This window comes from Hemibagrus wyckioides, linkage group LG06, assembly GCF_019097595.1.
Source record: "Hemibagrus wyckioides isolate EC202008001 linkage group LG06, SWU_Hwy_1.0, whole genome shotgun sequence".
Taxonomy (NCBI): domain Eukaryota; kingdom Metazoa; phylum Chordata; class Actinopteri; order Siluriformes; family Bagridae; genus Hemibagrus; species Hemibagrus wyckioides.
Window position 1 is genome coordinate 26,716,094 of NC_080715.1, and position 17,505 is coordinate 26,733,598.

Consider the following 17,505-nt stretch of genomic DNA (forward strand, 5'->3'; position numbering starts at 1 on the left):
CAGACGTATCATGGTCCTCACCGAGATATAAACACACACACACACACACAGTGAGAGAGAGAGAGAATTGTCCCCCCTTGTGGCACACAATAGCACTGCAAGGTACTGCAGGATTAATAATAAGAAAATAAGAAACCAAAAATATTTTAGATAATGCTCAAATAGAATTGGGCTACATGATAACCATGATGAACTTCGTAAATATTTAAGGATATTTTTTATGGAAACAGCTGATTCTTCTATTCACTATATAAATATTTTAGTGCATTACAAATACAACAATACTGTCTGTATATATATATATATATATTATATATATATACACTATATTGCCAAAAGTATTCGCTCACCTGCCTTGACTCGCACATGAAGGTAAGTGACATCCCATTCGTAATCCATAGGGTTCAATATGACGTCGGTCCACCCTTTGCAGCTATAACAGCTTCAACTCTTCTGGGAAGGCTGTCCACAAGGTTTAGGAATTTGTTTATGGGAATATTTGACCATTCTTCCAGAAGCGCATTTGTGAGGACACACTCTGATGTTGGACGAGAAGGCCTGGCTCTCAGTCTCCGCTCTAATTCATCCCAAAGGTGTTCTATCGGGTTGAGGTCAGGACTCTGTGCAGGCCAGTCAAGTTCATCCACACCAGACTGTCATCCATGTCTTTATGGACCTTGCTTTGTGCACTGGTGCACAGTCATGTTGGAAGAGGAAGGGGCCAGCTCCAAACTGTTCCCACAAAGTTGGGAGCATGGAATTGTCCAAAATGTCTTGGTATGCTGAAGCATTCAGAGTTCCTTTCACTGGAACTAAGGGGCCAAGCCCAGCTCCTGAAAAACAACCCCACACCATAATCCCCCTCCACCAAACTTTACACTTGGCACAATGCAGTCAGACAAGTACCGTTCTCCTGGCAACCGCCAAACCCAGACTCGTCCATCAGATTGCCAGATGAAGAAGCGTGATTCGTCACTCCAGAGAACGCGTCTCCACTGCTCTAGAGTCCAGTGGCGGCATGCTTTACACCACTGCATCCGACGCTTTGCATTGCACTTGGTGATGTATGGCTTGGATGCAGCTGGTCGGCCATGGAAACCCATTCCATGAAGCTCTCTGCGCACTGTTCTTGAACTAATCTGAAGGCCACATGAAGTTTGGAGGTCTGTAGTGATTGACTCTGCAGAAAGTTGGCGACCTCTTCGCACTATGCGCCTCAGCATCCGCTGACCCCGCTCCATCAGTTTACGTGGTCTACCACTTCGTGGCTGAGTTGCTGTCATTCCCAAACACTTCCACGTTCTTATAATACAGCTGACAGTTGACTGTGGAATATTTAGGAGCGAGGAAATTTCACGACTGGATTTGTTGCACAGGTGGCATCCTATCACAGTTCCACACTGGAATTCACTGAGCTCCTGAGAGCGACCTATTCTTTCACAAATGTTTGTAAAAACAGTCTGCATGCCTAGGTGCTTGATTTTATACATCTGTGGCCATGGAAGTGATTGGAACACCTGATTCTGATTATTTGGATGGGTGAGCGAATACTTTTGGCAATATAGTGTATATATATGCTGACCAGGCATAATGATTACATTATGGTAATAATGGTCACATTATGACCACCTGCCTAATATTGTGTTGGTCCCCCTTTTTGCTGCCAAAACAGCCCTGACCCGTCATGCACTGTGTATTCTGACACCTTTCAGAAGCAGCATTAACCTCTTCAGCAAGTTGAGCAACAGTAGCTCATCTGTTGGATCGGATCACATGGGCCAGCCTTCACTCCCCATGTGCATCAATGAGCCTTGGCCGCCCATGACCCTGTCACCGGTTCACCACTGATCCTTCCTTGGAGCACTTTTGATAGATACTGACCACTGCTGACCAAGAACACTCCACAAGAGCTGCAGTTTTGGAGATGCTCTGATCCAGTAGTCTAGCCAACACAATTTGGTCCTTGTCAAACACGCTCAAATCCTTACTCTTGCCCTTTTTTACTGCTTCTAACACATCAACTTTGAGGACAAAATGTTCACTTTCTGCCTAATATATCTCACCCAATAACAGGTGCCATGATGAGGAGATAATCAGTGTTATTGACGTCACCTGTCAGGGATCATAATGTTTCAAGATTCCTGGTGCTTCATGACAGCTGCATTGCTCCAGTGCAGTATAATAATAATAATAATAATAATAATAATAATAATAATAATAATAATAACAACAACACACTCCAAGTGTTTTATATCTTACATTAACATCAGCAGTTGTTTTGTATAATTATATCGCTGCAGGATGTTAAGGGTGAAATAGCCACTTATGTTTCCTGCTAGTAAAATAATTTAGATATGAATAGAAATAATTAATAATAATAGCAGAATGGTGAAGGAGGTGATGCAGGAAGCAGAAGTAGTGAAGTTCCTCAGGACAGGTGTATAAACACAGTCTGAAAAAAGCTTATATGTCAAATCAGGAAGTTTTTTATTTCATTACAAAGAAAAAAGGACAGAGGCAACACTCATGAACAGTGTTATGAGTCATTATGAGCTGGATTTACATTTTTAGAGACTTATCAAGCAGCAGAATGGCCTGTTTTGTTAGCTAGCAATACACATGATGCTAACATTCTAATGTCTTCATTTAGAGCTCATAAGAGAAAAAAGGTCGACGGATGATCCTCATACATCATCCATAAGCAGGATTTTATGTATTTGGGTATGATGTTAAAATTCAGGAGAGTCTAAAAGTGTAAATGTGTAAATGTAAATGTGATCTAGAGTGTGATCTAATGTGCCCCTGTTCTTGCTCGCTAACAGTTCTTGCTAATGCGCATGCTAGTCAGTATGCTAATTTTAGTCCAACTTTGTGAATATTTGTATCCTTCATCTAACTCATTCCTTTTTTTTCCCACCTTCTTTTCAGATCTTTCAAAGAATCGTCTGACGGAGGTTCCTCCTGAGGTCACGCGGCTTGTTTCATTGGAAACGCTGAACCTTTATCACAACTGTATCAAAAGCATTCCTGACACCGTCATCAGCCTGCAGTCGCTCACCTCATTAAACATCAGGTACTTCAACAGTAGCTAATTAAATATCAAGTACAAATATATAAACATTTATAAATACTAATGTGGAAGGTAAACATTTGTAGATATTGACAGGAAACAAAGAAAATGAAAGAAACAAAAACGTTTGTTCTAACATCTGAGAATTTCTGAGTGTTTTGTTAATGATAATTTATATCACATTATCATTTTTAATACATTTACGATTGGATTATTTTAGAGCTTCTTGTACGCCTCTCATATAAACATTATGCCGATGTAAGTTTGCCAAAAGAAAATTATTTTCATAATTTAGGAATTAAATCATTCTCTGTAACCTAAACATCTCCCTAATCGATATTTAGATATCAACCAGCAGGACAGTGGATTTTGCTTGGCTATTTACAGTACATTATAACTTACGAGGTTTTGATGAGCTAGCTAACGAAGAAAAATTTCCTAGCTAGCTAGCTAAGTGTTGATGAGCTAGCTTGGAACTTTTTGTAGTCTTGATCATTTGATATTAACACAACCATAAACACAACACATAAACACATAATCTCCAGCTACATGTCTAGCTATGTGTTACCTACAGCGTAGCTAAATTTGGGCTGAATATTTTGTTGAATGTTTGATATTCATTTGAATGTTTGAATGTTTGAATGAAGGTTTATATATGAATATACATGGTCACTCAACCATAATGAAAACATTAAAGACACACAATGAGCTGAAGTAACATCAACTACTTGAGGAACAGGAATTTCTAGAAATTTGATCACAGCTGTGTCTGGGAACAGAGCAGGAGGAAATATGAAGAATTTTGTTTTTCCATGTAAAATAGACAGAAAGTTCTGTCACGAATCTTTAGTTCAATGTGTTGTGTAGTAATTGTGTAGTGTAATTCCAGTGTACTGTCTCTCAGTCCTGAAAATATTTGTCACTATAAAACCCATTATGCATCATGTAAATATAATTCTACTGTATAGATAGATAGATAGATAGATAGATAGATAGATAGATAGATAGATAGATAGATAGATAGACAGATATGTAGATAGATAGATAGATAGATAGATAGATAGATAGATAGATAGATAGATAGATAGATAGGTACTTTATTGATCCCATGAGGGAAATTCTTGTGTTACTGCAGATTAGACAGCTGTTATGTTTTATAACTGACAAAGTAGAAAGAAGGATGTAAGTGTAGGTTTTCTAGTTGTGTTAAAACCAACTGAAAAGGACACAGCCAGGAATAATCAAATAATCAAGTAAATCAGTTTCTTGATTGAACATTAATGATTAGTTTAGAGCTAAAAAATAAAACCATTTAAAGTGGTTATGAGTCTCAGATGAAACTTCTGACTGTTTGTCTATTAAACGTGAGCTGGGTCCCAAATGTGGTGGTAGCTTAAGTGGTTAAAGCTCTGGGTTGTTGATCGGGGTTCAAGCCCCAGAGTTGGGCCCTTGAGCAAGGCCCTTAAACCTCACTGCTCCAGGGGGTGCTGTATCATGGCTGACCCAGTGCTCTGACCCCAACTTTCAAGGATGGGATATGTGAAAAAGGAATTTCACTGTGCTGTAATGTATATGTGACAAATAAAGGCTACTTAACTTATATGATGTACTACGCACTATGTACTCTAGTGTCTGGTGTATAAAGGTTAGAAAGGGCGATAGCGTCTCAAATGGAAGTTATCTAGCTTTAGATTTAGATTTTCTCATCCATTTTCAGCATCCACTATGTTATACATATATTATGTTTTAAAAACATCATAATTAATTATATTTTCCTCTATATTGGTAAACAGACACTTGTGATGTCATAATTTATTCCAAAAATCAATCTCCCCATTTATCACTGATTCTTTTTATTCGTACCGCAACTTTATACATCAGAGAAAAAAGGAAACACTTAAAAAAAATCCTTACTTCCCGAACATCTCAGGAGCGAAAAACAAAGTGAGCTATTTTTAGGTTTTTGGATGTTGCTTGTAACTTCTCATTGTTTCTATAATGCTTAGTCGCAACCAGCTGTCAGTGTTGCCGGTGTGTGTGTGTGGTCTTCCCCTGCGAGTCCTCAATGCCAGCAACAACAAACTCAACGCTCTGCCAGAAAGCATCGGCCAGCTCACCAGTCTCATGGAACTGGTAAGTGTGTGTTTGTGTGTGTGTGTTTCTGCCCATGCAGTCTTTTTTTTCATTACTATTTTACATAATGTTTCGCATGTACTTGAAATTTCAGATCAGTAAAAGTTCTCAGAGTGACATGTAGGAGGATGTGGAGAGCAGTGTGCAAATCATTTCAGAATCATAGGTTATTTTGCTGTTTGGCACAGCAGAGAAACAAACAAACACACACACACTGGATTCTTCTTTTAAACTCCTTCCAGTGAAGATGCATATCTGATGAATTTATGATATCTGTGCTCATGTTCGATGCACGGGATTCGAAGATGGCTGAATGCATGTTGTTACGCATCTTGGCCCAAATCCGTGGAAAATCTGAGGTCATTTTGAAAAATTGCACACTCCTCTGAATATCAGGGAGTTTCCTTGATTGTCTTTAATTTCTGCTATTGCAAAATTGTGAAATCCTGGAGACTTTGTACCAGTCGTGAATCTACCCAGCCTTCCAAAGTTCTTCCAAGAGCACATTGTTGACTTTTCCAGCAAGTTGCAAAAACGACCAAATGCATATCTAAGGAACTGCAGGCCTCATTTACTTCAGTTGAGTTCAAGGTTTATGATTCCACCATGAGGGTTGCTATACCACTGCTTGAATACCACTGCCAACCATGAAAAACACACTGATGACCCCATACCCTTTTTGATAAAGGTTGACTGATGATGTTGACAGTTGCAGTTTTAAAAGACATTGGTCAATTACTCCTGGCCTCCTGGGATACACACCATACCAACAACTGGACCATCACTGAATGTGGTAGCTTAGTGGTTAAGGTGTTGGGTTGCTGATCAGAACCTTGCAAATTTGAATCCCAGGTCCATCAAGCTGCCATTCTACTCCCCATTGAGGAAGGCCCTTAACCTTCAATAATTTGTGTAAAATGTGGTTTAAATCAAACATGGTGGTGTCAGGATGCTAAGCTGCTTTCAGTTATTGACAGAACCAGCTAAAGGAGGATGTCTAGTCATCAGTTTGTGATTTGAAGCTCCAAAGAAAGAAAATGAAGGTTTTTGGAGTGGCCTAGACAAACCTGATCCTGACTTGAACTCCACTCAGATGCTGTAACTTGGCATGTAACTTGCAACTGGCAGTTCATGCTCAAAAGACTATAATGTGGTTTAATAAAAGCAATATTTCAAAGAAGAAGTAGCTCAAGAAGATTTCAAGCTTTCTGAAGCCAGTTATTACACTTTTGGACAGTCATTTTGTTTAACTTTTCTCCTTCAGTAAATAAAACGATCATTTATGAATCATTATATATAATGATGTATACTAACAAAATTATATAATGCTCCAGAATTATTGGCACCTTTGATAAGAAAAAGCCAGAAAGGTCAGAAAATGTGTTTTTAATGATTTGCTTAAACTCAGATTGAATATATGAGAAGAATCTAACTTTTAATTGAAGTGTAATAAATCTTAGGTAATAAAAATCATCTCAGGACTTGTTTATCCACAGTGAGCCCCAGGGATTACTGACTTATCTACACAATTCCAAGAGCTTAGAATTTTCTTACTGTATTTTACTCCTTTAGTTTGTCTTATGAGCACAATGGAGCTGGATGGAAATCTATAACCCCTGTGTGTGTGTGTGTCTCCCATTATTCAGGATGTGAGCTGTAATGAGGTCACGGCTCTCCCGCGCCAGATCGGACGCCTCAAAGCTCTACGAGAACTAAATGTGCGCCGGAACCTTCTGTGTGTCCTGCCTGAAGGTACACAGAACTTAAATAGGACATAGTATACTGTGTGTGTGACAGTATTTAATGTAGTTAAACACCTCTAGCTTTACTGAAGTTCATTTTCATCTTCTTCTTTCCTTAGAACTTTTATAACTGTTGCTTGCTTTTGTTCCCGCATAAATTCAGGCATATAAATGAAATGTATATACAGTTAAATTGCATGTCTTAGGCATATGATATGGCTGACTAACAAGAAAAGCATTTCACTGTGATGTAATGTATATGTGACAAATAATGAAATTTGAAAGGGTTAATAAAAAAGCAACACTCTATATATGCTCTATAATGCAGCATATTATGTATACACCAACCAGGCACAACATTATGACCACCCGCCTAATATTGTACTAGTCCCCCTTTTGCTGCCAAAACAGCCCTGACCCATCATGCACTGTGTATTCTATCAGAACCAGCATTAACTTCTTCAATTTGAACAACAGTAGCTCGTCTATTCAATCGGATCACACGGGCCAGCCTTCACTCCCCACATGCATCAATGAGCCTTGGCCGCCCATGACCCTGTCGCCGGTTCACCACTGTTCCTTCCTTGGACCACTTTTGATAGATACTGACCACTGCAGACCGGGAACACTCCACAAGAGCTGCAGTTTTGGAGATGCTCTGATCCAGTCGTCTAGCCATCACAATTTGTCCCTTGTCAAACTCGCTCACATCCCATTTTTCCTGCTTCTAACACATCAACTTTGAGGACAAAATGTTCACTTGCTACCTAATATATCCCACCCACTAACAGGTGCCATGATGATGAGATAATCAGTGATATTCACTTCACCTGTCAGGGATCATAATGTTATGCCTGATCGATATATATATTCACATCACATATAAATACACAATAAAAATTATGAAAACAACCAATAATGGTGCAAACTAAAGACAACAGTTGCTGTTCAGCTATTGAATAATAATGTATGAATAATATTATAATTATAATAGACACAATCTGTGTTCTGAGGAAAGTTTTATTAGATTTTAATATTCTTTTACTTTGATGAGGAACTATTGAAACAGTAGATTTTAGGGGAGAAATACAGAAAACATTTGGCCATTTTTTCAGGCCAAAAGCATTCTTGACTTTTACATTAGTGAAATAGTTTCCTAGCTTGTCAGGTTTTTGTGAGCTTTTGTTCATTGTGTCCAGTTAACATCTCCTCTGACTACACTGGGAAGATATACGATTTTCAAGGGAGTTCTTTTTGAAAAGATGAGCTAGTTTTCACTGTCTGCACTCGGTTTTGAGGGTGAAATGGCTACTGAGATGAAGTGCTTTGGTATCATTTACAGCTCAAATGTATATTGGTGGAAGATGGGAAGAACGTTGTGGAAGTTAGAACCCATGATTCAATTGCTTTTCTCTTCAAGGATGGCCCTTGAACTTTTAATTTTTAATTTAACTTTTAACTTTTAATTGTGTAAATTGTGTTACTGTAACTCGGTCAGTCAAGAACAAATCTTCAGGTCTCTTTGGATACTGAACAGAAAAATGTCAGCTGTGATTTTACATTCTGTGTTAATACTCAAAATCTGGGTGATATAATATCATTCTGTATTTTTAACTGTGTGTGTATGTGTGTGTGACAGACTTGGCAGATCTACCTCTGGTAAAGTTTGATTTTTCCTGTAATAAAGTTTCCACTATTCCCATCTGCTACCGCAAAATGACTCAGCTACAATCACTACATCTAGAGAACAACCCACTACAGAGCCCCCCAGCACAGGTAACACACACACACACACACACACACATGCATACAGCATATGGTAAAATATTGCAATGATATATTGTACTGTCTGTCTGTTTGTTGCAGATTTGTATAAAGGGGAAGGTGCACATATTTAAGTACCTCACAATGGAGGCGTGTCGCAGCGACAAGATGGCCGACGCCCTCTACCTGCCTGTTATGGACCACCTCAGTCTATCACGTCCCACCACTGGCAGGTCAGTCTCAGAGCAGATCCCAATAAACCCCTAAGGAGTTCAGAGAATTTTAGAGAGAGTGTAGTTCACCTGTAGTCTTTACACATAGCAACAAGCCCACAGTATTTAGGAATGGAAGCGTCCAGAAGGTTAGGACACCAGTGAGAGCATGCTGATGGGTCTGTGAAGTCTGTTGGAGAACCCAAAACTACCCTTTTAGGCATGTGAGAAAGAGAGAGGCTCAGATAGTGGGCAACATGGAATATACCTTTATACTCACCTCAGAGCTGGTCACCTGGAGCTCCTTCTCATAATCTGGTGGCAGAAATTTCCTGGTGGAAACAGAAGACATGATAAGTGTTTGGATGGAATTCAGATTGCATGGGATTTCCTGGGGGCTGGGAGTTCTTGCCTTAGGATTGCTGTGAAGCTAATCTTCCATTAGTGTAGTTGGAGAGAGAGTGTGTGTGTGTGTGAGAGAGAGAGAGAGAAAGAGAGAGAGACAGAGAGAGAGAGAGACAGAGTGAGAGAGAGAGAGGTTGAGCAGCTTACTGGACTAAAACTAACCGATCTGGGGCAGGAGACCTCATTATTACTCCTGTGGGCGGTGGCTTTTGGAGATGCAGGAGATCTTATTTCCTCGCTCAGACATGAACACTTTCCATCATGTCATTTTAAGAAGCAAGGAAAAATACCAAATAAAGACATCCTTATTCAGAACTGCTTACATTTATCTGATTCACACATCAAGGGCTAAGGGCCTTGCTCAGGGGCAGTTTGTTGGTCCTGGGATTTGTACTCACATCCTTCTGCTCAGTAGTCCAACACTTTAACCACTGAGATATCAGATTACTTTAAAGCTAACCCTCTGCACCCTCAAAGATGGCAGTCAGTCATAAGCGTTGGGACTGCAGTCACGAGAAAGTGGAAGCAGGTAGATGGATGATATGAGCGACAGATATATTTAGAAAGACGTACGTAATTAGTCTGGTCTCAGTGGAACCGTTTTAAGAGACTGAGGATGTGACATTGAGGCTGAGAGGGAGGAAGAACGAGAGAGGTTTCACATAACGATCATTACCTCCTTCTCTTTATATATATCTATATATATATATTTATCTCTTTTTCTTTCTCAGTACGGAGGACATTGATCAACATCGGAAACTTGACAGCGACTCTGGGGTGGGCAGCGATAATGGGGACAAGCGGCTTTCTGCCACAGAGGTTAGTCTGCTTTTGTGTGTGTGTGCGTGTGTGTAGTGTCATGTTTTGTCTTTAACTTTATTTAACTATAATGCACGTTAGTAATCATTTAAAATGTTTTAAGTATAATTTGTGTTATAATTAAAGTTTCATTTGTATGTGTGTGTGTGTTAGCCATCTGACGAGGACAGTCTGAGTCTTAATGTCCCTATGTCCAACATCACAGAAGAGGAAGGAATATGTAAAGATGACTCCATCGAGCATATCAGTTCCCTAACAGGTAGCACCTCTACACACACACACACACACTGTAGGAAGTGAAAGGAGTGGGACTCAAACATCCTCTTGCTGACACCCAACACACTGAGACCAAAGACAACAGACTGTTATGTAATTCTGCATGGGTGTGTGTGTGTGTGTGAGAGAGAGCGAGAGAGAGAGAGAGAGACCAGGGTTTGACCTGAGGCAGGGTTTGGGATGTAGAGATACTTGAGAGGAAGTTGCTGTCAGCACACAGGGAGAATTGTGGGAGGGTGGTGAAAGCTTTAGAGGGAAGCCAGCTGCACTGCAAAGAACCGACAGCTTACACACTCTAACAAGAGCTTTTTTATTTCACTATTTTATTTTAATTCACATGTAAATATGTGGAAAAGTTTGTAAACTTATATATATATATATATATATATATATATATATATATATACATACATACATATATATAAAATGTGTTAGCCCCCCCCCACGCCGGCGTGCTGTGGTATCTGTAACCAAGATGTTAGCAGCAGATCCTTTAAGTCCTGTAAGTTGCGTGCGAGGTGGGGACTCCATGGATACTTACAGAACTTGAAGGATACTTTCAGCCTTGACCGCCCATGACCCTGTCGCCAGTTCACCACTGTTCCTTCCTTGCACCACTTTTGATAGATACTGACCACTGCAGACCAGGAACACCCCACAAGAGCTGCAGTTTTGGAGATGCTCTGATCCAGTCGTCTAGCCATCACAATTTGTCCCTTGTCAAACTTGCTCAAATCCTTACGCTTGTCCATTTTTCCTGCTTCTAACACATCAACTTTGAGGACAAAATGTTCACTTGCTGCCTAATATATCCCACCCACTAACAGGTGCCATGATGAGGAGATAATCAGTGATATTCACTTCACCGGTCACTGCTCATAATGTTATGGCTGATCTGTGTATATATAGATATGAACCTAATATAAAGCTTAGTATGATGGATCTCTTCTTTATGGTCAGTCAGGATTTTGAATACTGTATGAGAGCAAAACTGTCTAAAAAGTAATAGTTAACATGATATGAGGAGCAGGTTTATATTTGTTTCTTGTCTTTTTTTTTCACGTATGTATATTTTGTTGCGTCAGCTATATGCTTAAGTGGCGAGTTTGTGTTTGTGTGTTTATTGTATCAGACCAAAGCCCGTCAGACTCAGGACAGTTCGGCTACAGAGATTCTTCCTTTACTACTCGATTCGTCAACTACATCAAGGTAACCATCACAGACCTCCTGCTGTGTTTTCACACTCTCATTGATTCACTCACCTGAGGAAAGGTGTGTTTCCAGCAACTTCTGTTCTGCAAGCTGTTTTGCAGATGTGAAGCTATGAGCTGTTCATGATCAATGCAAAGCTATGGGAAAATGTTTCATTTTATTGAGCAGCTAATTTATTGCACAAAATAAAATGTATGTGGATTCCAGTAATGTTCACGTTAACATTCAGATTTAATAGAAACACATGTACACCTGCTGGTTTATGTGCTTCTCCAATCAGCCAATCAGCACAGTGCATTAAATTCAAGCAGACACATCAGACATGGTGCAGAGATGTGTGTGTGTGCCAGCATGTATGTGTTGAGTGTCTGACTGTGTGTGTGTGTGTGTGAGAGTGTGTGTGTGAGTGAGTGAGTGTGTATGTGAGTGTGTGTATATGTGTATGTGAGTGTGTGTGTGTGTGAGTGAGTGAGTGAGTGTATGTGCTGAGTGTCTGAGTGTGTATGTGTGTGGTGTGTATGTGAGTGTATATGTGAGTGTGTGTGTGTGTGTGAGTGAGTGAGTGAGTGTGTATGTGTGAGTGTGTGTGAGTATGTGTGAGTGAGTGTGTGTTTGTAAATGTGAGCGTGTGAGTGAGTGTGTGTGTTTGTGAGTGAATGAGTGAGTGTGTATGTGAGCGTGTATGTGTGTGTGTCTGAGTGTGTATGTGTGAGTGTGTGTGAATGAGCGTGTTTGTAAATGTGAGTGTGTGTTAGTGAGTGTGTATTTGTAAATGTGAGCATGTGTGTGTGAGTGAGAGTGTGTATGTGTGTGTGAGTGTCTGAGTGTGTATGTGTGGGCGTGTATGTGTGAGTGTCTGAGTGTGTATGTGTGGGCGTGTATGTGTGAGTGTCTGAGTGAGTGAGTGTGTGTGTGTCAGCCACTGTGATAACAAAGGTCTATTATGAATTTCAGCCAGTCAGTTCCTTACTGTGCCGTCACATGACATGTTGCAGCTGGAGATGATGTGTGTGTGTGTGTGTGTGTAGGGCCGAGGTGTTGACTTCGACGAGCCCCTCAGAATTGAGGAAGACAGTAACTGGGCAGCTGAGCAGTCGTGAGTATTCTGTTTTCGACTCTTTAGTCTCCACTGGACATTTTTTTAAATAATATATAGATCCTAATATCAGCTTCATAAAAACTCTGTCTCGTACAGGTCAAAGGTTAACCTGATCAGCCCTCTAAAAGAGGCTGTGGAGCTCCTGCAGAATCCTAACAGGTGAATGATGTTGTTACCTGGCAACCAAATAGCAAATATAATAGCCCAAATGCATGTTACATATCAAAACCTGAAATATGATCACTCTGATAGAATTAATCCCTTCTGTTTTCTCTGAGTGTATTCATTCAGAATGAATGTCTTATCAGTTATATTCTGTAGCTCACACTCATTTTGTGTGTGTGTGTTAATATATTCAGAGTGAACATGAGCTCGTCTGATTTGTCTGGAATTAAACTCTACCCGGTGGAAATGGTCACAGTGGACGAATCTCTTAAGTAAGACAATTCTACCGCGATGTTATGCTGGACATCATGTTAACTGTATTTTTTTGCAGTTTATTTCACAGGGATGTTGATTTATCTTCATGCAATATCATTTCTCTAGAAACAGCTGATTCACAGAGAATTACAGATGTCCAGTGAATACGTTATCTCACATATTTTCAGTGTAAAAATAAACAGATAAAAAAAAGTCTTGCATTACCCCATGTATTTTCAGAGTAATTAATAATAAAAAAACAGTCTTGTTACTTAGCGAAGAAAAAAGATAGTTATTGATAAGTTTTCTGTAAGGAGATTTATATTTATGTTTATGGAAGGAGTCTCCAGTGTTAGCACTTTCTGATCATCTGATCAGTCATGGGAAAGTGTTTATGTAGAACAGGAAAGTCAAAAAAATGTCATGAAGTAATTTGTTATTAATTCTCAGATCACTGTCTTGAAAAGGTGAATAAACCGCTTCATGGTGTGAGGTTATATTTCTTTTATTTTATTCTCTTCTCCTCCCTCAGTGGTCAGGAGAGCGAAGATGGACAGACCACGCCTAAGGTAATATTTCCGGTGTTTTATCTACGTAGCATGTTTCCCATCAACCTGTACTAATACATTCTCATATCATGATAACTGTCTAATATTAAGAATTTTACAGCTTTTATTATCCGGCTGTTGTTGTTTTTATTGTGACGTTTTTTAACTCACAAAAGTTCTTCGTTTAGATCTTAACCCAGCTAGAGCATTTTAACGCCGATCGTTCTTAGAGTGAAGAGCAAAAGCAAATGAATGTGAAGTGTAGAAGCCGCTTATCGTTAAATTAAATAAGTTAAATTAGAGCTAAATTTGAAGTAATTATCACTAAATTGTAGCTTTTGTTGCATGCATTGATCAATGAGATGAACTCAGAAGGTCAATAATCGTGCTACAAATATGAAGTCTCTCATAAGAACTGTATTTGGACACATTAACTTACAATTCAGTTAAATAGTTAGATAGATATTTTTTAGTTATAATTTAATTTATCCGTAACGAACGAGGATGCACGCTGCCGATGGTGGGGATCAAACCCGGATCTCCGTCATTAGCTTGATTGGGTGTGGTAGCAGATCAGATCCAAACGCAGGGATTCAGTATGTGCACTGATTTTATTTAACAAAACAAACACTTACATTAAACGTAACAGAAACAAACCCTTACTATGACATGAAAACTACGCCATCAAACCTGGATAACCCGCCATCCGGCTTTACAGCACACTGACTGACTATGACCAAGACAGACATATATAGAGCAGCACATCATAGGAAAACAAGGGACAGGTTAAAAAAAACATAAATGAGGGTGACAGTCTAATGAGAGACTTTATATTTGAGTCCATCTCATTTATTAAAGCATGTGTGTGCACATCTATACACAACGGACACTGATAAACTCTACACAAAGCTACAGACATTTACATCATCTGTAAATCTATATGTAAATGTACATAAATATATAGCTAGGTTCCCTAAATGCAATCCAGTGCTTTAGTTAGATTTTGAGAAGTTGTTATATATGGAAATGTGACGTATTGTAGCCTGAGCTACAGTGTGTGTGTGTGTGATTATTTGGCTCTTTGTTGGATTTGACATGTCTTGTATTTCTTATGGGAATGTTTCTGTGGCTGCTTCTAAAAACCCTAGAGTAGGATTAGAAGATTTAAAAAGCGTACACACTTCCTACCACTAGGGGTATCTGGACACGCATGGACAGGTGTAGATCTAAAGCACCTTAATGCTTGTCCTCCATTTACTGAGCTTCCAACTTCAGGAAGCTAAACTGTGTCCTAGTCTTGCGGTGGTGGCAGTGTGCATGAGTCTGTGTGTGCTTGTGTGTTGTTGTTTGTCGATTCAGTAAAATGTCACACTTGAGGCTTCTGACTGAAAAACGTATGGTATGATGCATTTCGATGTGTGACGTGATGAGAATGTTTGTAGTTATACAGTCGGATCCAAACGTCCACTTCCGCTCTAACTAAGGTCAAGTAAGTAGACCGTTAATAGATAGAGACTGAGCTGTTTATATTCAGAAGATGGCGTGTGTTATTCAAATTTATACCACAGCACTGTTGAATACTCAAATCTGATTGGTCAGGAGGGAGGTGCAGGAAACATTATGTTTGACCAGATGACCATCAGCCTATCTGTTGGACTGATTTTGGGGATTGTTATGTGGAATTATGATTGTAAACAAGTGGATTTGGAAAATGATCCAAAAAGGATCAAGGTCACAGCAAAATAAAGGTCTGAAAGGAGTAGACTAGAGGCTTCCTTTGTTTGTCTCATGATCTTCAAGCGAAACATTAAAGCGAGGCTGGTGAGGGTTACATGCTGTAACGTAAGTCCGAACAGGAAGTAATCTGTTTAGCGAAATCCAAATCGCTGTGGTATAAGAGGAATAAAACACGTAAGGGCTTGCAGTTATTCAAAAATAATCCACATCATGCTAATAGCATGTCGTGATTTATTCCTTTTCATGGATATAGAAATATTACAAAAATGATTTCTTGTTCTATTGAAATTAGCAGTGGACTCTTCCATCAGGATCTGACTGTAAGCGTCTAAAGCACCTGTTTGCTCATCCATTTAGACTTCCATGCTAGCTCCTGCTTGTGTGTGCTAGCCGTTTTGAAGTGTGTGTGTGGTGGATAGTTTGTGTGGCGTGTGCCGTTTAACCACACGAAGCTGTTAGGAGTTGTGCGCTGTCGTTGTCATTGAAGGATGGTCCGGATGAAGGCTGGGAGTTCCAGAGGAAGAGGCAGTATATTCTGAAACGGGCTCGGCTGGAGGCCCAGCTTGCGTGCCAGCAGTACACCTTCTATGTGGCTCAAAAGGTAACCTAAAAAAAACGTGATGTAATCTGGAGTACTGGCTTCAAGACTACAACAGGTTGCAGTGTTTGGCATAAAAAAACCACCAGGAAACATATTCTCCAGTCTTTGAAACACATCTTGATCATTTCTACTAGAAATGTTAATGTTGATATTCTGCTAGAAGTATAAAGTAAAAGGGACAAGAAGCAGGAATCTTTGACAAGGAAAATTTCTTTCAGATTAGGAAACTGGGTGATATTCTAATTTTCCAAAAGTACTTCCTTATAAACAGGTACATTTGATAGGGTGCGTCTCAATCTCAGGTAGTGAATCAGTATATGGTGCACTCCAGTTCTTGAGCACTCTGCCTTTTGGTCCACCTTTTGCTGCCAAAACAGCCCTGACCCGTCGAGGCATTGACTCCACTAGATCCCTGATCAAGATATTAGCAACAGATCTTTTAAGACCTCTAAGTTGTACCTTACAGGACTTAAAGGATACTTACTGAACTTAACAGATACTTTTCATCGATACTGACCACTGCAGACCGGGAACACCCCACAAGAGCTGCAGTTTTGGAGATGCACTGATCCAGTCGTGTAGCCATCACAATTTGGCCCTTGCCAAACTCGCTCAAATCCTTACGCTTGCCCATTTTTCCTGCTTCTAACACATCAACTTTGAGGACAAAATGTTCACTTGCTGCCTAATATACCCCACCCACTAACAGGTGCCATGATGAGGAGATCATCAGTGTTATTCACTTCACCTCTCACTGCTCAGAATGTTATGCCTGATCAGTGTACTCAGGCTGAATAACATAAAAAACGTGTTTCTGTTTCTTCAAACAGGATCATAGACTAGCTAGTAGAATTTTTGAAAAAATCATTAATCACTTAAACAAACTATATATAGAACATCATATACATTAAAAATCGGTAACATATTGTAAGTCCATTCACCTTTAATTTTCGGCTTCAGAAATTATGACATAATTTCCAGTAAGGAAACATAGTGTGCATCTATGATCCTTGGTTTTTGTGGTGCGATGTGGGATTTTTAAGAGAGCAAAACACTCCAGAAGGATCGTGTGAGTGAGACAAAATGGCCGGCTTCCTGATCAACACCCTGATTATTAGACTAACTAGAGAGAAAATTATATAAAACAATGGTGAATAATGTTATGCTTATTAATAATGTATAAGCACAGAGTTCCAGCGTTCCCTGTAGTTATATTTTTTTTATAATAATAATCTAACAAAGTAAGATTATTTCACAACAAACTTCAAGAACTGGAATACTTAGTGGTCTACGAAGAAGGTTAACTTGGATCCAATGTGTACTGCTGGAGGAAAGTAAAGAAAGAGAAAGAAAATCTCTGTAGTTCTTATAAATAGCTCTAATATTTGTTAGAGTAAGTTTGTAATGTAATAACGGCATTTGGGGATGTTTTTGTTTGCTTTGTGGAGGAGTCCCTGTCTGCAAAAA

General features: G+C 39.4%; 1 protein-coding gene across 8 annotated transcripts in view; it reads left to right on the forward strand.

Annotated features, from left to right (window-relative positions):
• The window catches only part of lrch1 (leucine-rich repeats and calponin homology (CH) domain containing 1), a 51,227-nt gene that overhangs the window by 17,575 nt on the left and 16,147 nt on the right, over nucleotides 1-17,505 (forward strand). For 6 of the 8 annotated variants that reach the window (XM_058391599.1, XM_058391600.1, XM_058391604.1 and 3 more), the window contains exons 2-14: nucleotides 2,929-3,073; nucleotides 5,077-5,203; nucleotides 6,850-6,955; nucleotides 8,585-8,721; nucleotides 8,812-8,942; nucleotides 10,058-10,145; nucleotides 10,299-10,404; nucleotides 11,554-11,630; nucleotides 12,662-12,729; nucleotides 12,829-12,891; nucleotides 13,092-13,169; nucleotides 13,685-13,721; nucleotides 15,925-16,038. In XM_058391599.1, the coding sequence (XP_058247582.1) occupies nucleotides 2,929-3,073; nucleotides 5,077-5,203; nucleotides 6,850-6,955; nucleotides 8,585-8,721; nucleotides 8,812-8,942; nucleotides 10,058-10,145; nucleotides 10,299-10,404; nucleotides 11,554-11,630; nucleotides 12,662-12,729; nucleotides 12,829-12,891; nucleotides 13,092-13,169; nucleotides 13,685-13,721; nucleotides 15,925-16,038 (1,277 nt within the window). The remainder of the gene's footprint in view (nucleotides 1-2,928; nucleotides 3,074-5,076; nucleotides 5,204-6,849; nucleotides 6,956-8,584; nucleotides 8,722-8,811; nucleotides 8,943-10,057; nucleotides 10,146-10,298; nucleotides 10,405-11,553; nucleotides 11,631-12,661; nucleotides 12,730-12,828; nucleotides 12,892-13,091; nucleotides 13,170-13,684; nucleotides 13,722-15,924; nucleotides 16,039-17,505) is intronic. The other 2 variants (XM_058391601.1, XM_058391603.1) reach the window with 1 other exon arrangement.